General features: G+C 46.7%; 1 protein-coding gene across 1 annotated transcript in view; it reads left to right on the forward strand.

The window, feature by feature from the left end:
* Window positions 1-13,126, forward strand: part of LOC120064677 (collagen alpha-1(II) chain) — a 67,434-nt gene that overhangs the window by 50,978 nt on the left and 3,330 nt on the right. The window contains exons 33-45 of the mRNA XM_039015299.1: window positions 1,909-2,016; window positions 2,292-2,345; window positions 3,049-3,102; window positions 3,325-3,378; window positions 4,826-4,879; window positions 5,028-5,135; window positions 5,270-5,323; window positions 5,744-5,797; window positions 7,142-7,303; window positions 9,350-9,457; window positions 9,764-9,871; window positions 10,152-10,313; window positions 12,051-12,212. Of these exons, the coding sequence (XP_038871227.1) occupies window positions 1,909-2,016; window positions 2,292-2,345; window positions 3,049-3,102; window positions 3,325-3,378; window positions 4,826-4,879; window positions 5,028-5,135; window positions 5,270-5,323; window positions 5,744-5,797; window positions 7,142-7,303; window positions 9,350-9,457; window positions 9,764-9,871; window positions 10,152-10,313; window positions 12,051-12,212 (1,242 nt within the window). The remainder of the gene's footprint in view (window positions 1-1,908; window positions 2,017-2,291; window positions 2,346-3,048; window positions 3,103-3,324; window positions 3,379-4,825; window positions 4,880-5,027; window positions 5,136-5,269; window positions 5,324-5,743; window positions 5,798-7,141; window positions 7,304-9,349; window positions 9,458-9,763; window positions 9,872-10,151; window positions 10,314-12,050; window positions 12,213-13,126) is intronic.

Here is a 13,126-nt window from a genome sequence, read left to right on the forward strand (position 1 = left end):
TTGTTACGATAAGTGCCATGGGATCTTTAGTCACCACAGAGAGTCAGGACACTTGTTTGGTTCCACCATATCCCACAGAAAAACATATAGTCTTTGAGATATGAGAGGGGCTCATTGCCGTAATGCACAGTCCCATCCTGATCCTGCACAGTATCTGATTAAAGCATGCCAGCTATACCATCTCGTTACCACCAAGGGAAAATTCTACACAGCCTTTTCGCTACATAGAAGAAGGGATTTACGGTTATCATATTAAAGGAAACGTGCCACATTCACAGATATTTCCGTTGTCCGTCAACCACGGCTCAATGCAACTTTTCATTCTCAATACTGGTAATGAGTGGAACAGACTTCGGGCAGATTTGAGGAGACTAGGGGGTGAAAGAACCTGCCTGCTTGCCTTCCGGGCCATTTCAGTTCAGAACCCCTCTGACTGTCAGCCAAGGAGGAAATGATAGATAGAGGCTGGGATTAAAGCTAATGATAGGAGGGTGGAGGAGGAGGAGGGGGAGGAGGGGGAGGGATGAACAGCCAGATGAATGTAACTGGCGTTTCAGAGGCAGCAGTGCCAGCAGGAAAGAACAAACACAGCATTCCTCTTCGAGCTAAGCGCAGCAGGAACATTTGGCAAATTGGCCGAGAACAAGCTTAGAGAACGTTTATGAGAATGAGCTACCAGACGGCAAAGTCAGCGTAATACAGAAGAGGGAGACAAATAACAACAACGTAAACTCTATAAACAGCTCAGACCTGAGTTCAGATACTGTTAGAAATCATTTCAGATAAAGTTAGAAATCATTTCAGATACTGTACAGGAGCTGTGTCTTGATGTGGCTGAAGGATTTTTTAAAGACTATTACACGTTCTATCCAATAGAAATGTGTTTCTATCGGCAATGTTTTGACTTCTATGTTCACCTACACTACCGTTCAAAAGTTTGGGGTCACTTAGAAATGTCCTTGTTTTTGAAGGAAAATCAAATTTGATCAGAAATACAGTGTAGACATTGTAATGTTGTAAATTACTATTGTAGCTGGAAATGGCTGTTTTTTTAATGGAATATCTACATAGGCGTACAGAGGCCCATTATCAGCAACCAGCACTCATGTGTTCCAATGGCACGTTGTGTTAGCTAATCCAAGTTTATCATTATAAAAGGCTAAATGATCATTAGAAAACCCTTTTGCAATTATGTTAGCACAGCTGAAAACTGTTGTTGTGATTAAAAAAGCAATAAAACTTGCCTTCTTTAGACTAGCTGAGTATCTGGAGCATCAGCGTTTGTGGGTTCGATTACAGGCTCAAAATGGCCAGAAACAAATAACTTTCTTCTGAAACTCATCAGTCTATTCTTGTTCTGAGAAATGAAGGCTATTCCATGCGAGAAATTGCCAAGAAACTAAAGATCTCGTACAACGCTGTGTACTACTCCCTTCACAGAACAGAGCAAACTGTCTCTAACCAGAATAGAAAGAGGAGTGGGAGGCCAAGGTGCACAACTGAGCAAGAGGACAAGTACATTAGAGTGTCTAGTTTGAGAAACAGATGCCTTTACAAGTCCTCAACTGGCAGCTTCATTAAATTGTACCCGCAAAACACCAGTCTCAACATCAACAGTGAAGAGGTGACGAGTCAGAGTTGCAAAGAAAACGCCATATCTCAGACTGGCCAAATAAAATAAAAGATCAAGATGGGCAAAAGAATACAGACACTGGACAGAGGAACTCTGCCTAGAGTTCCTATTCAGATTCAGATCTCTTCAGTTCTCTTCAGTTCTGTTCTATTCTATTCTGTTCTATTCTACAGGATGTTACTGTTGTTTTCCATCAAAACCTCTACCAGTTGCTGAGTTGCTATTAGTTCTGTATTCATTTGCTGACAGTAGCTGTTGTGTGTCTTGTGTTGTAGGGCGCAATCGGACCAGGTGGTGCATCGGGTGCCCAGGGACCCCCCGGTCTGCAAGGTATGCCCGGAGAGAGAGGAGCCTCAGGCATCCCCGGACCTAAGGGAGACAGAGTGAGTGGCACTTGAAAGAAGCATCCTAATATTAGTTAAAGTCATAGTCATGGTAATCGTACTAAGCCATGAAAGGGATCACTAGCCATGAACTTTGCAACAAGATCCACTGGAGGAAAGCAACGCAGCACAGCAGTAATGATGTGGAGTGGCAACACGTGATGTAGGTCTATTTACAGTGCGTTCTCATTGATGTTGTGATTTCATAATGTGTTAACCTACCCTATGCCTTTAATCATAATGTAGTCCAATATAACTGTGTTTGTGTCCCACAGGGTGACAACGGAGAGAAGGGACCTGAGGGTGCTTCTGGCAAAGACGGTTCAAGAGTGAGTGACCATCATCATCATCATCATCATCATCCACTATATCCCCCAGCCTTATAACGTCAACCACTCTACCATTTAATATCCCCCAGCCTTTTAACGTCAACCACTCTACCATGTAATATTCCCCAGCCTTTTAACGTCAACCACTCTACCGTTTAATAATCAAGACATTTGTAACGTCAACCACTCTACCGTTTAATATCCCCCAGCCTTGTAACGTCAACCACTCTACCGTTTAATAATCAAGACATTTGTAACGTCAACCACTCTACCGTTTAATAATCAAGACATTTGTAACGTCAACCACTCTACCGTTTAATAATCAAGACATTTGTAACGTCAACCACTCTACCGTTTAATAATCAAGACATTTGTAACGTCAACCACTCTACCGTTTAATAATCAAGACATTTGTAACGTCAACCACTCTACCGTTTAATAATCAAGACATTTGTAACGTCAACCACTCTACCGTTTAATAATCAAGACATTTGTAACGTCAACCACTCTACCGTTTAATATCCAACACATTGAAGATGTCAACACTCTACTGTTTAACATTCAACATATTTAAATATTCGTTCAGCAATCATGTATACACTCACATGTTAAATAGTTCATGGACATTAACAGCAGAAGGAGAGCTATACTGAACCTTCTCTTTGTTACTCTTCTATTCCCTCCCTTTCTCTATATGGTCTAGGGTTTGACTGGTCCAATTGGTCCTCCTGGCCCAGCTGGTCCCAATGGAGAGAAGGTGTGTGTTTATCTTTTAACTTGTATACTAGTTAATTGGTTAATTGATTAAATAAATGTTTGTATTAGATAAATCAGAAAAATACACATACAGCCATATCACCTGTAATGAGGTTGCTGTATCCCCTAGGTATTATTAAACAGTCCATATAAGGTGTGATATCTGTATGATGTATGATTGACCTCTGTGACTGACCTCTGACCTTTATGTTTCCTCCTATAGGGTGAATCTGGTCCCTCTGGACCTTCCGGTGCTGCTGGTGCCCGAGGTGCTCCTGTAAGTACCACAGACACACACACACACACACACACACCACACACACACACACAAGTTAGGATAAGATAGTACTTACATAAGAAATGTTTTCCCTATGTTTTCCCTTTTCCGAAGCTACCTGATTAGGGCCTACTGCCATCTGATTACTGCCATCTGATTACTGCTATCTGATTACTGCCATCTGATTACTGCCATCTGATTACTGCCATCTGATTACTGCCATCGGATTACTGCCATCTGATTACTGCCATCTGATTACTGCTATCTGATTACTGCCATCTGATTATTGCCATCTGATTACTGCCATCTGATTACTGCCATCTGATTACTGCCATCTGATTACTGCTATCTGATTACTGCTATCTGATTACTGCTATCTGATTACTGCCGTCTGATTACTGCCGTCTGATTACTGCCATCTGATTACTGCCATACGATTACTGCCATCGGATTACTGCCATCTGATTACTGCTATCGGATTACTGCCGTCTGATTACTGCCATCTGATTACTGCCATCTGATTACTGCCATCTGATTACTGCCGTCTGATTACTGCCGTCTGATTACTGCCGTCTGATTACTGCCATCTGATTACTGCCATCTGATTACTGCCATCTGATTACTGCCATCTGATTACTGCCATACGATTACTGCCATCGGATTACTGCCATCGGATTACTGCCATCTGATTACTGCTATCGGATTACTGCCGTCTGATTACTGCCATCTGATTACTGCCATACGATTACTGCCATCGGATTACTGCCATCTGATTACTGCCATCTGATTACTGCTATCTGATTACTGCTATCTGATTACTGCCATCTGATTACTGCCATACGATTACTGCCATCTGATTACTGCTGTCTGATTACTGCCGTCTGATTACTGCCATCTGATTACTGCCGTCTGATTACTGCCATCTGATTACTGCCGTCTGATTACTGCCGTCTGATTACTGCCATCTGATTACTGCCATCTGATTACTGCCATCTGATTACTGCCGTCTGATTACTGCCATCTGATTACTGCCGTCTGATTACTGCCATCTGATTACTGCCATCTGATTACTGCCATCTGATTATTGCCATCTGATTACTGCCATACGATTACTGCCGTCTGATTACTGCCGTCTGATTACTGCCATCTGATTACTGCCATCTGATTACTGCCATCTGATTACTGCCGTCTGATTACTGCCGTCTGATTACTGCCATCTGATTACTGCCATCTGATTACTGCCATCTCTAGGCTACTGTATTGATCCAGAGGCGAGAATTACTTTCACTCGCAATGCTGTTTCCTTTAAATGCTCGCCACCTCTCAGAATCAACAATGAAGTGAACACAGAACTTGATACAGTACATGATGCTTGTTTGAACAAGGAAATGTCAAGGGAAGTCATTGATGCTCAACTTGACCTCTCTGTCCTCTTCTCTCCTAACAGGGTGACAGGGGTGAGACTGGACCTCCCGGGCCTGCTGGCTTCGCTGGGCCTCCTGTAAGTACCACTCCAAGGACAGTACTGTCCGTGCACTTTCTCTCGCTATCAGTGCTACCGTCAACAGCCCAGGACCAACTCCAGCTGCTTGTTGTATGTTGAAGCAAACAGCTGTCTGAGCAGTCTTTTCCCCCGTGTCCCACCCCAGGGATCTGATGGTCAGCCCGGAGTCAAGGGAGAGCAGGGAGAGGGTGGACAGAAGGGAGACGCTGGTGCACCTGGACCACAGGGACCCTCCGGAGCTCCTGGACCTTCCGTACGTTTCAATAACTCACTTTGTCCTGAAAGAAAAAAATATAGAGAGTAGTTATTTTGTTAACGAAATATTCAAATGGAGTTAGTTGCTTCACATTTCTTCATAAAACTGACTATCAATTTCCTTCATTTCAGGGACCTACTGGCGTTTCTGGACCTAAAGGTGCTCGCGGTGCTCAGGGACCCTCTGTAAGTACACATCTCACATCTCATATACATCTCACATTTCATATACATCTCACATCTCATACAATTCTCATATCTCATACACATCTCACATCTCATACACATCTCACATCTCATATACATCTCATATCTCATACACATCTCATATCTCATATACATCTCATATCTCATATACATCTCACATCTCATACACATCTCACATCTCATACACATCTCACATCTCATACACATTTCACATCTCATACACATCTCACATCTCATACACATCTCACATCTCATACACATCTTATACACATCTCACATCTCACATACATCTCACATTGTATATTTAATTTCTGCTCTATTTCTAATGTTTCCATTTTCATCAACAATCTCTCTCTGTCTCTCCTTCTTTCTCTCTCTCTCTGTTTCTCTCTCTAACAGGGTGCCACTGGTTTCCCTGGAGCTGCCGGCAGAGTCGGGCCCCCTGGTCCCAATGTAAGTACAACCACCTGTCAGCAATACAATTCAAACACTCAAATCATCTGTCACCCTACCTGAGCATCGAAGAATAAATCATACTGATTCGTTACACTGTTCATTTAGTAAAAAGTGTTCGATTTGACTGGAATAGAAAATGAATTGTTTTAATGTGGGTTTAACAGTGTCGGTTAATATTTTCCAAAATGAATGAGCTCTTTTATGTAATTCCAGGTTTTTCCAATTGTTTCCTGATATATTTCAGTACAAGCAGGTGTAATGCTTTTACATTTCTGACTTTTATGGTCATTCAGAAGGTGAAATGAGTACTGACCTTTTGATCTATATCCAGACGGGCACAGAATCATTCATCAGCACTATAGTGTGTTTCAGTCTGAATGGTTGTGACCTGCTCTTGTCTGTCTGTGGGTAGTTTCAGTCTGAATGGTTGTGACCTGCTCTTGTCTGTCTGTGGGCAGTTTCAGTCTGAATGGTTGTTACCTGCTCTTGTCTGTCTGTGGGCAGTTTCAGTCTGAATGGTTGTGACCTGCTCTTGTCTGTCTGTGGGCAGTTTCAGTCTGAATGGTTGTGACCTGCTCTTGTCTGTCTGTGGGCAGTTTCAGTCTGAATGGTTGTGACCTGCTCTTGTCTGTCTGTGGGCAGTTTCAGTCTGAATGGTTGTGACCTGCTCTTGTCTGTCTGTGGGCAGTTTCAGTCTGAATGGTTGTGACCTGCTCTTGTCTATCTGTGGGCAGTTTCAGTCTGAATGGTTGTGACCTGCTCTTGTCTGTCTGTGGGCAGTTTCAGTCTGAATGGTTGTGACCTGCTCTTGTCTGTCTGTGGGCAGTTTCAGTCTGAATGGTTGTGACCTGCTCTTGTCTGTCTGTGGGCAGTTTCAGTCTGAATGGTTGTGACCTGCTCTTGTCTGTCTGTGGGCAGTTTCAGTCTGAATGGTTGTGACCTGCTCTTGTCTGTCTGTGGGCAGTTTCAGTCTGAATGGTTGTGACCTGCTCTTGTCTGTCTGTGGGCAGTTTCAGTCTGAATGGTTGTGACCTGCTCTTGTCTGTCTGTGGGCAGTTTCAGTCTGAATGGTTGTGACCTGCTCTTGTCTGTCTGTGGGCAGTTTCAGTCTGAATGGTTGTTATTCTACAGAGTATTGACCTGCTCCTGTCTCTATCTGTCTCCTCTCTGCCTGTCTGTCTGTCTTTTATTTTGTGTTTTTATGATTGGTTGATTGGTTATTGTTTGGTTGATTGGTTGATTGATGTTTCATTGATTGAGTGTTGATTGGTTGATTGATTTACAGATTTATGGATTGGTTGATCAATGTATTGATTGATTGATTGATGTGTCTCTCTGTAGGGTAACCCTGGTGCTGCTGGTCCCTCTGGCCCTGCTGGTAAAGATGGTCCTAAGGGTGTGCGTGGAGACGGTGGACCCTCAGGCAGACAGGGAGATGCTGGGCTGCGTGGAGCCGCTGGATCCCCTGGAGAGAAGGGAGATGCTGGAGAGGATGGTCCCTCTGTAAGTTCACCTGTTTATCACTACAGTACCGTCCTCCAAGCACCAAGCCGGGGCATAGTGGACAGCTTGATAACTCTCATTCAGCCCAGCACCCCACTAAGCAAAAGGGGGTAATACAAGCTGAATGATCTGTCCCCAGTAAGTTCACCTTTCATCAAAACCATCCTCAACTAAAGGTCTTGCAGGCGTTATGCTTTATTCAACATTTAAAAGTGATTTAGTCCACTGCCCTCCCACAGATTGTGATGTTACAGACAAAGCCTCCGCACAGCCTCATCACCCAAGTTAACACTGAAATACATCTGAAGTGTTGCAGCTATAAAACCAGACTGGCTTTATTTCCCAACAAGTCTCTCTTATTTACTTCCAACCCACGGGCATGGACATTAGTCCAGGGAATGAAAGAAAGGCCCGTTATAACGGACAACACTACTCCCTCATCCCCATCATAACACATAGCTGTAAGTGTGTGTTCATCACTGACCCAATAACCAGACTAACCACACTGCTGTCTGCCGGGACCTTAATAGCACCTTTAGGCTTCCCCTGGACAGAGACATGATGGCAGAGAGGCCAAGGCTTTTATTTTGCACTTACACACCCTACAATTTCCCCCTGAGTAGCACTGAACTGACAGCTGAGAGTTACTGAAATGAGATAGGCAAGCAGAGAGAACAGACATAAGACACCCTGTTCCTCTCTGGTCTGAATCACATAAGTGGAGGACAGTAGGATGCAGTGCACACAAAATACTTTTTCTTGCTTTTCAGGAGAAAAAAAAAATTGATCGTTTTTTTTGTTGAGATTCTTGATAATAACACACTCTCCCCCTCTCTTCCTCCTCTCCTCCTCACTTCCTATCTTCTGCCTCACTTCCTCCTCTCCTCCTCACTTCCTGTCGTCCTCCTCTCCTCATCCTCTCCTCCTCACGTCCTGTCTTCCTCCTCACTTCCTCCTCTCCTCATCACTTCCCGTTTTCCTCCTCACTTCCTCCTCACTTCCTGTCCTCCTCCTCACTTCCTTCTCTCCTCCTCACTTCCTGTATTCCTCCTCCCTTGCTCCTCCTCTCCTCTCTTCCTGCTCTGTTCCTCCTCTCTTCCTCCTCTTCCTTCTCACTTCCTCTCTTCCTCCTCTCCTTCTCACTTCCTCCTCTCTTCCTCACTTCCTCTCTTCTTCCTCTCCCCTTCACTTCCTCATCTCCTCCTTCTTCCTCTCCTCCTGTCTTCCTCCTCTCCTCCTGTCTTCCTCCTCTCCTCCTGTCTTCCTCCTCTCCTCTTCTCCTCCTCTCTTCCTGTCTTCCTCCTCTCTTCATGTCTTCCTCCTCTCCTGTCTTCCTCCTCTCCTCCTGTCTTCCTCCTCTCCTCCTGTCTTCCTCCTCTCCTCCTGTCTTCCTCCTCTCCTCCTGTCTTCCTCCTCTCCTGTCTTCCTCCTCTCCTCCTGTCTTCCTCCTCTCTTCCTGTCTTCCTCCTCTCCTCCTGTCTTCCACCTCTCCTGTCTCCCTCCTCTCCTCCTGTCTTCCTCCTCTCCTCCTGTCTTCCTCCTCTCCTCCTGTCTTCCTCCTCTCCTCTTCTCCTCCTCTCTTCCTGTCTTCCTCCTCTCCTCATGTCTTCCTCCTCTCCTCCTGTCTTCCACCTCTCCTGTCTCCCTCCTCTCCTCCTGTCTTCCTCCTCTCCTCCTGTCTTCCTCCTCTCCTCCTGTCTTCCTCCTCTCCTCTTCTCCTCCTCTCTTCCTGTCTTCCTCCTCTCCTCATGTCTTCCTCCTCTCCTGTCTTCCTCCTCTCCTCCTGTCTTCCTCCTCTCCTCCTGTCTTCCTCCTCTCCTCTCCTCTTCTCCTCCTCTCTTCCTGTCTTCCTCCTCTCCTCATGTCTTCCTCCTCTCCTGTCTTCCTCCTCTCCTGTCTTCCTCCTCTCCTCTTCTCCTCCTCTCTTCCTGTCTTCCTCCTCTCCTCATGTCTTCCTCCTCTCCTGTCTTCCTCCTCTCCTCCTGTCTTCCTCCTCTCCTCCTGTCTTCCTCCTCTCCTCTTCTCCTCCTCTCTTCCTCCTCCCAGGGTCCCGATGGTCCTTCAGGTCCTTCAGGTCTGGCTGGACAGCGTGGTATTGTTGGTCTTCCAGGACAGCGTGGAGAGAGAGGTTTCCCTGGCCTGCCAGGACCCTCTGTAAGTCACATACACATTCTATTAGATTACAGTTAGAATCAATTTACACATTGATTAATTAATAAATTATTGATTAATTATTATACAGTAGATTATGGGTTGCTAACGGCGACTTGACACCCATTTATTTATTCATGACAAAATAATATTGTACAGTCAATTGCCTTGTACCCACCCCACCCAATTTCAAATAAGAATGGATAGATGGATATTCAAAGAAAATGATCAGTGAAAATATGACTATTGATTAGATGAGTGTCAACCCCTACCAGTGGTCCTCCAACTAGCCTGTGTCCATCTCCCCAGGGTGAGCCTGGTAAACAAGGATCTCCTGGTGGAAGCGGAGACCGTGGGCCCCCTGGCCCTGTGGGGCCCCCTGGACTGACTGGACCCGCTGGAGAGCCTGGTAGAGAGGTCAGTGTCTGTCCCATAACATGGGTTGTGTCTGAAATGGCATCCTATTTCTTCTATAGTGCACTACTTTGGAACAGGGTCCACATAGGGCTCTGGTCAAATGTTGTGCACTATATAGGGAATAGTGTGCCATTCAGTGCAGCACAGTGTCCCCAATAGGGCCTCTCATTGTCAACTCTATACCTGCAATACAGTACGTCAACTCACTGTCATGATTAAGTGGATCACTAATTATGCGTTTGACGCTTCTGATATTAAACAATGTGTAATTGTCTCTCAGGGCAACGCTGGTTCTGATGGACCCCCTGGTAGAGATGGAGCCACTGGAATCAAGGGTGACCGTGGTAACACCGGTCCTGCTGGTGCTCCTGGCGCCTCAGGAGCTAATGGTGCCCCCGGCCCTGTCGGCCCCACCGGCAAGCAGGGAGACAGGGGAGAGGCTGTGAGTATACACCCTATAACACCCCTCAACATCCCCATGGCACCCCTGTTTACACCCCGTAGAACCCCTATAACACCCCTCAACATCCCCATGGCACCACCGTTTACACCCCGTAGAACCCCTATAACACCCCTCAACATCCCCATGGAACCCCTGTTTACACCCCGTAGAACCCCTATAACACCCCTCAACATCCCCATGGCACCCCTGTTTACACCCCGTAGAACCCCTATAACACCCCTCAACATCCCCATGGAACCCCTGTTTACACCCCGTAGAACCCCTATAACACCCCTCAACATCCCCATGGAACCCCTGTTTACACCCCATAGAACCCCTATAACACCCCTCAACATCCCCATGGAACCCCTGTTTACACCCCGTAGAACCCCTATAACACCCCTCAACATCCCCATGGAACCCCTGTTTACACCCTGTAGAACCCCTATAACACCCCTCAACATCCCCATGGAACCCCTGTTTACACCCTGTAGAACCCCTATAACACCCCTCAACATCCCCATGGAACCCCTGTTTACACCCTGTAGAACCCCTATAACACCCCTCAACATCCCCATGTTTACACCCCGTAGAACCCCTATAACACCCCTCAACATCCCCATGGAACCCCTGTTTACACCCTGTAGAACCCCTATAACACCCCTCAACATCCCCATGGAACCCCTGTTTACACCCTGTAGAACCCCTATAACACCCCTCAACATCCCCATGTTTACACCCCGTAGAACCCTTATAACACCCCTCAACATCCCCATGGAACCCCTGTTTACACCCTGTAGAACCCCTATAACACCCCTCAACATCCCCATGTTTACACCCCGTAGAACCCCTATAACACCCCTCAACATCCCCATGGAACCCCTGTTTACACCGCGTAGAACCCCTATAACACCCCTCAACATCCCCATGGAACCCCTGTTTACACCCTGTAGAACTCCTATAACACCCCTCAACATCCCCATGGAACCCCTGTTTACACCGCGTAGAACCCCTATAACACCCCTCAACATCCCCATGGAACCCCTGTTTACACCCTGTAGAACCCCTATAACACCCCTCAACATCCCCATGGAACCCCTGTTTACACCCCGTAGAACCCCTATAACACCCCTCAACATCGCCATGGAACCCCTGTTTACACCCCGTAGAACCCCTATAACACCCCTCAACATCCCTATGGAACCCCTGTTTACACCCCGTAGAACCCCTATAACACCCCTCAACATCCCCATGGCACCACCGTTTACACCCTGTAGAACCCCTATAACATCCCTCAACATCCCCATGGAACCCCTGTTTACACCGCGTAGAACCCCTATAACACCCCTCAACATCCCCATGGAACCCCTGTTTACACCGCGTAGAACCCCTATAACACCCCTCAACATCCCCATGGAACCCCTGTTTACACCCTGTAGAACCCCTATAACACCCCTCAACATCCCCATGGAACCCCTGTTTACACCCCGTAGAACCCCTATAACACCCCTCAACATCCCCATGGCACCACCGTAGAACCCCTATAATACAGGACACCAGGACATGAAGTTGAGTTTTTCAGTCCATTTCTATTTCCAGGATATACTGGATATGTCCACTTGCATATTAATGTATGTATACTTTCTTTGATATAACAGACATGTAATTGAGTTCACTCAGATACTACTGTATGGCAACCCGTCCTAACCCTGTGTCCGTCTCTTGGCTGTTCTCTAGGGAGCTCAAGGACCAGCTGGACCTGCCGGGCCTGCTGGAGCCAGAGGAATGGCTGGACCCCAAGGACCCCGTGGAGACAAGGGTGAGGCTGGAGAGGGTGGTGAGAGAGGACAGAAGGGACACAGAGGATTCACTGGTCTGCAGGGTCTGCCCGGACCTCCCGTAAGTACCCCCCCCCAAATCTCCCTGTACCCCTAATCTCCCTGTACCCCTAATCTTGCTGTACCCCCTAATCTCCCTGTATGCCTACTCTTCCTGTACCCCCTAATCTTCCTGCACCCCCTAATCTTCCTGCACCCCTAATCTTCCATTACCCCCTAATCTTCCTGTACCCCTAATCTTCCTGCACCCCCTAATCTTCCTGCACCCCTAATTTTCCATTACCCCCTAATCTTCCTGTACCCCTAATCTTCCTGTACCCCTAATCTTCCTGTACCCCCTAATCTTCCTGTACCCCTAATCTTCCTGCCCCCCCTAATCTCCCTGTACCCCTAATCTTCCTGTACCCCCTAATCTGCCTGTACCCCTAATCTTCCTGTACCCCTAATCTTCCATTACCCCCTAATCTCCCTGTACCCCTAATCTTCCATTACCCCCTAATCTCCCTGTACCCCTAATCTTCCATTACCCCCTAATCTCCCTGTACCCCTAATCTTCCTGCACCCCCTAATCTTCCTGCACCCCTAATCTTCCTGCACCCCTAATCTTCCTGTACCCCTAATCTTCCTGCACCCCCTAATCTCCCTGTACCCCTAATCTTCCTGTACCCCCTAATCTGCCTGTACCCCTAATCTTCCTGTACCCCTAATCTTCCATTACCCCCTAATCTCCCTGTACCCCTAATCTTCCATTACCCCCTAATCTCCCTGTACCCCTAATCTTCCATTACCCCCTAATTTTCCTGCACCCCTAATCTTCCTGTACCCCCTAATCTTCCTGTACCCCTAATCTTCCTGCACCCCCTAATCTTCCTGTACCCCTAATCTTCCTGCACCCCCTAATCTCCCTGTACCCCTAATCTTCCTGTACCCTCTAATCTGCCTGTACCCCTAATCTTCCTGTACCCCTAATCTTCC

Source organism: Salvelinus namaycush, chromosome 20 (genome assembly GCF_016432855.1).
Source record: "Salvelinus namaycush isolate Seneca chromosome 20, SaNama_1.0, whole genome shotgun sequence".
NCBI lineage: Eukaryota > Metazoa > Chordata > Actinopteri > Salmoniformes > Salmonidae > Salvelinus > Salvelinus namaycush.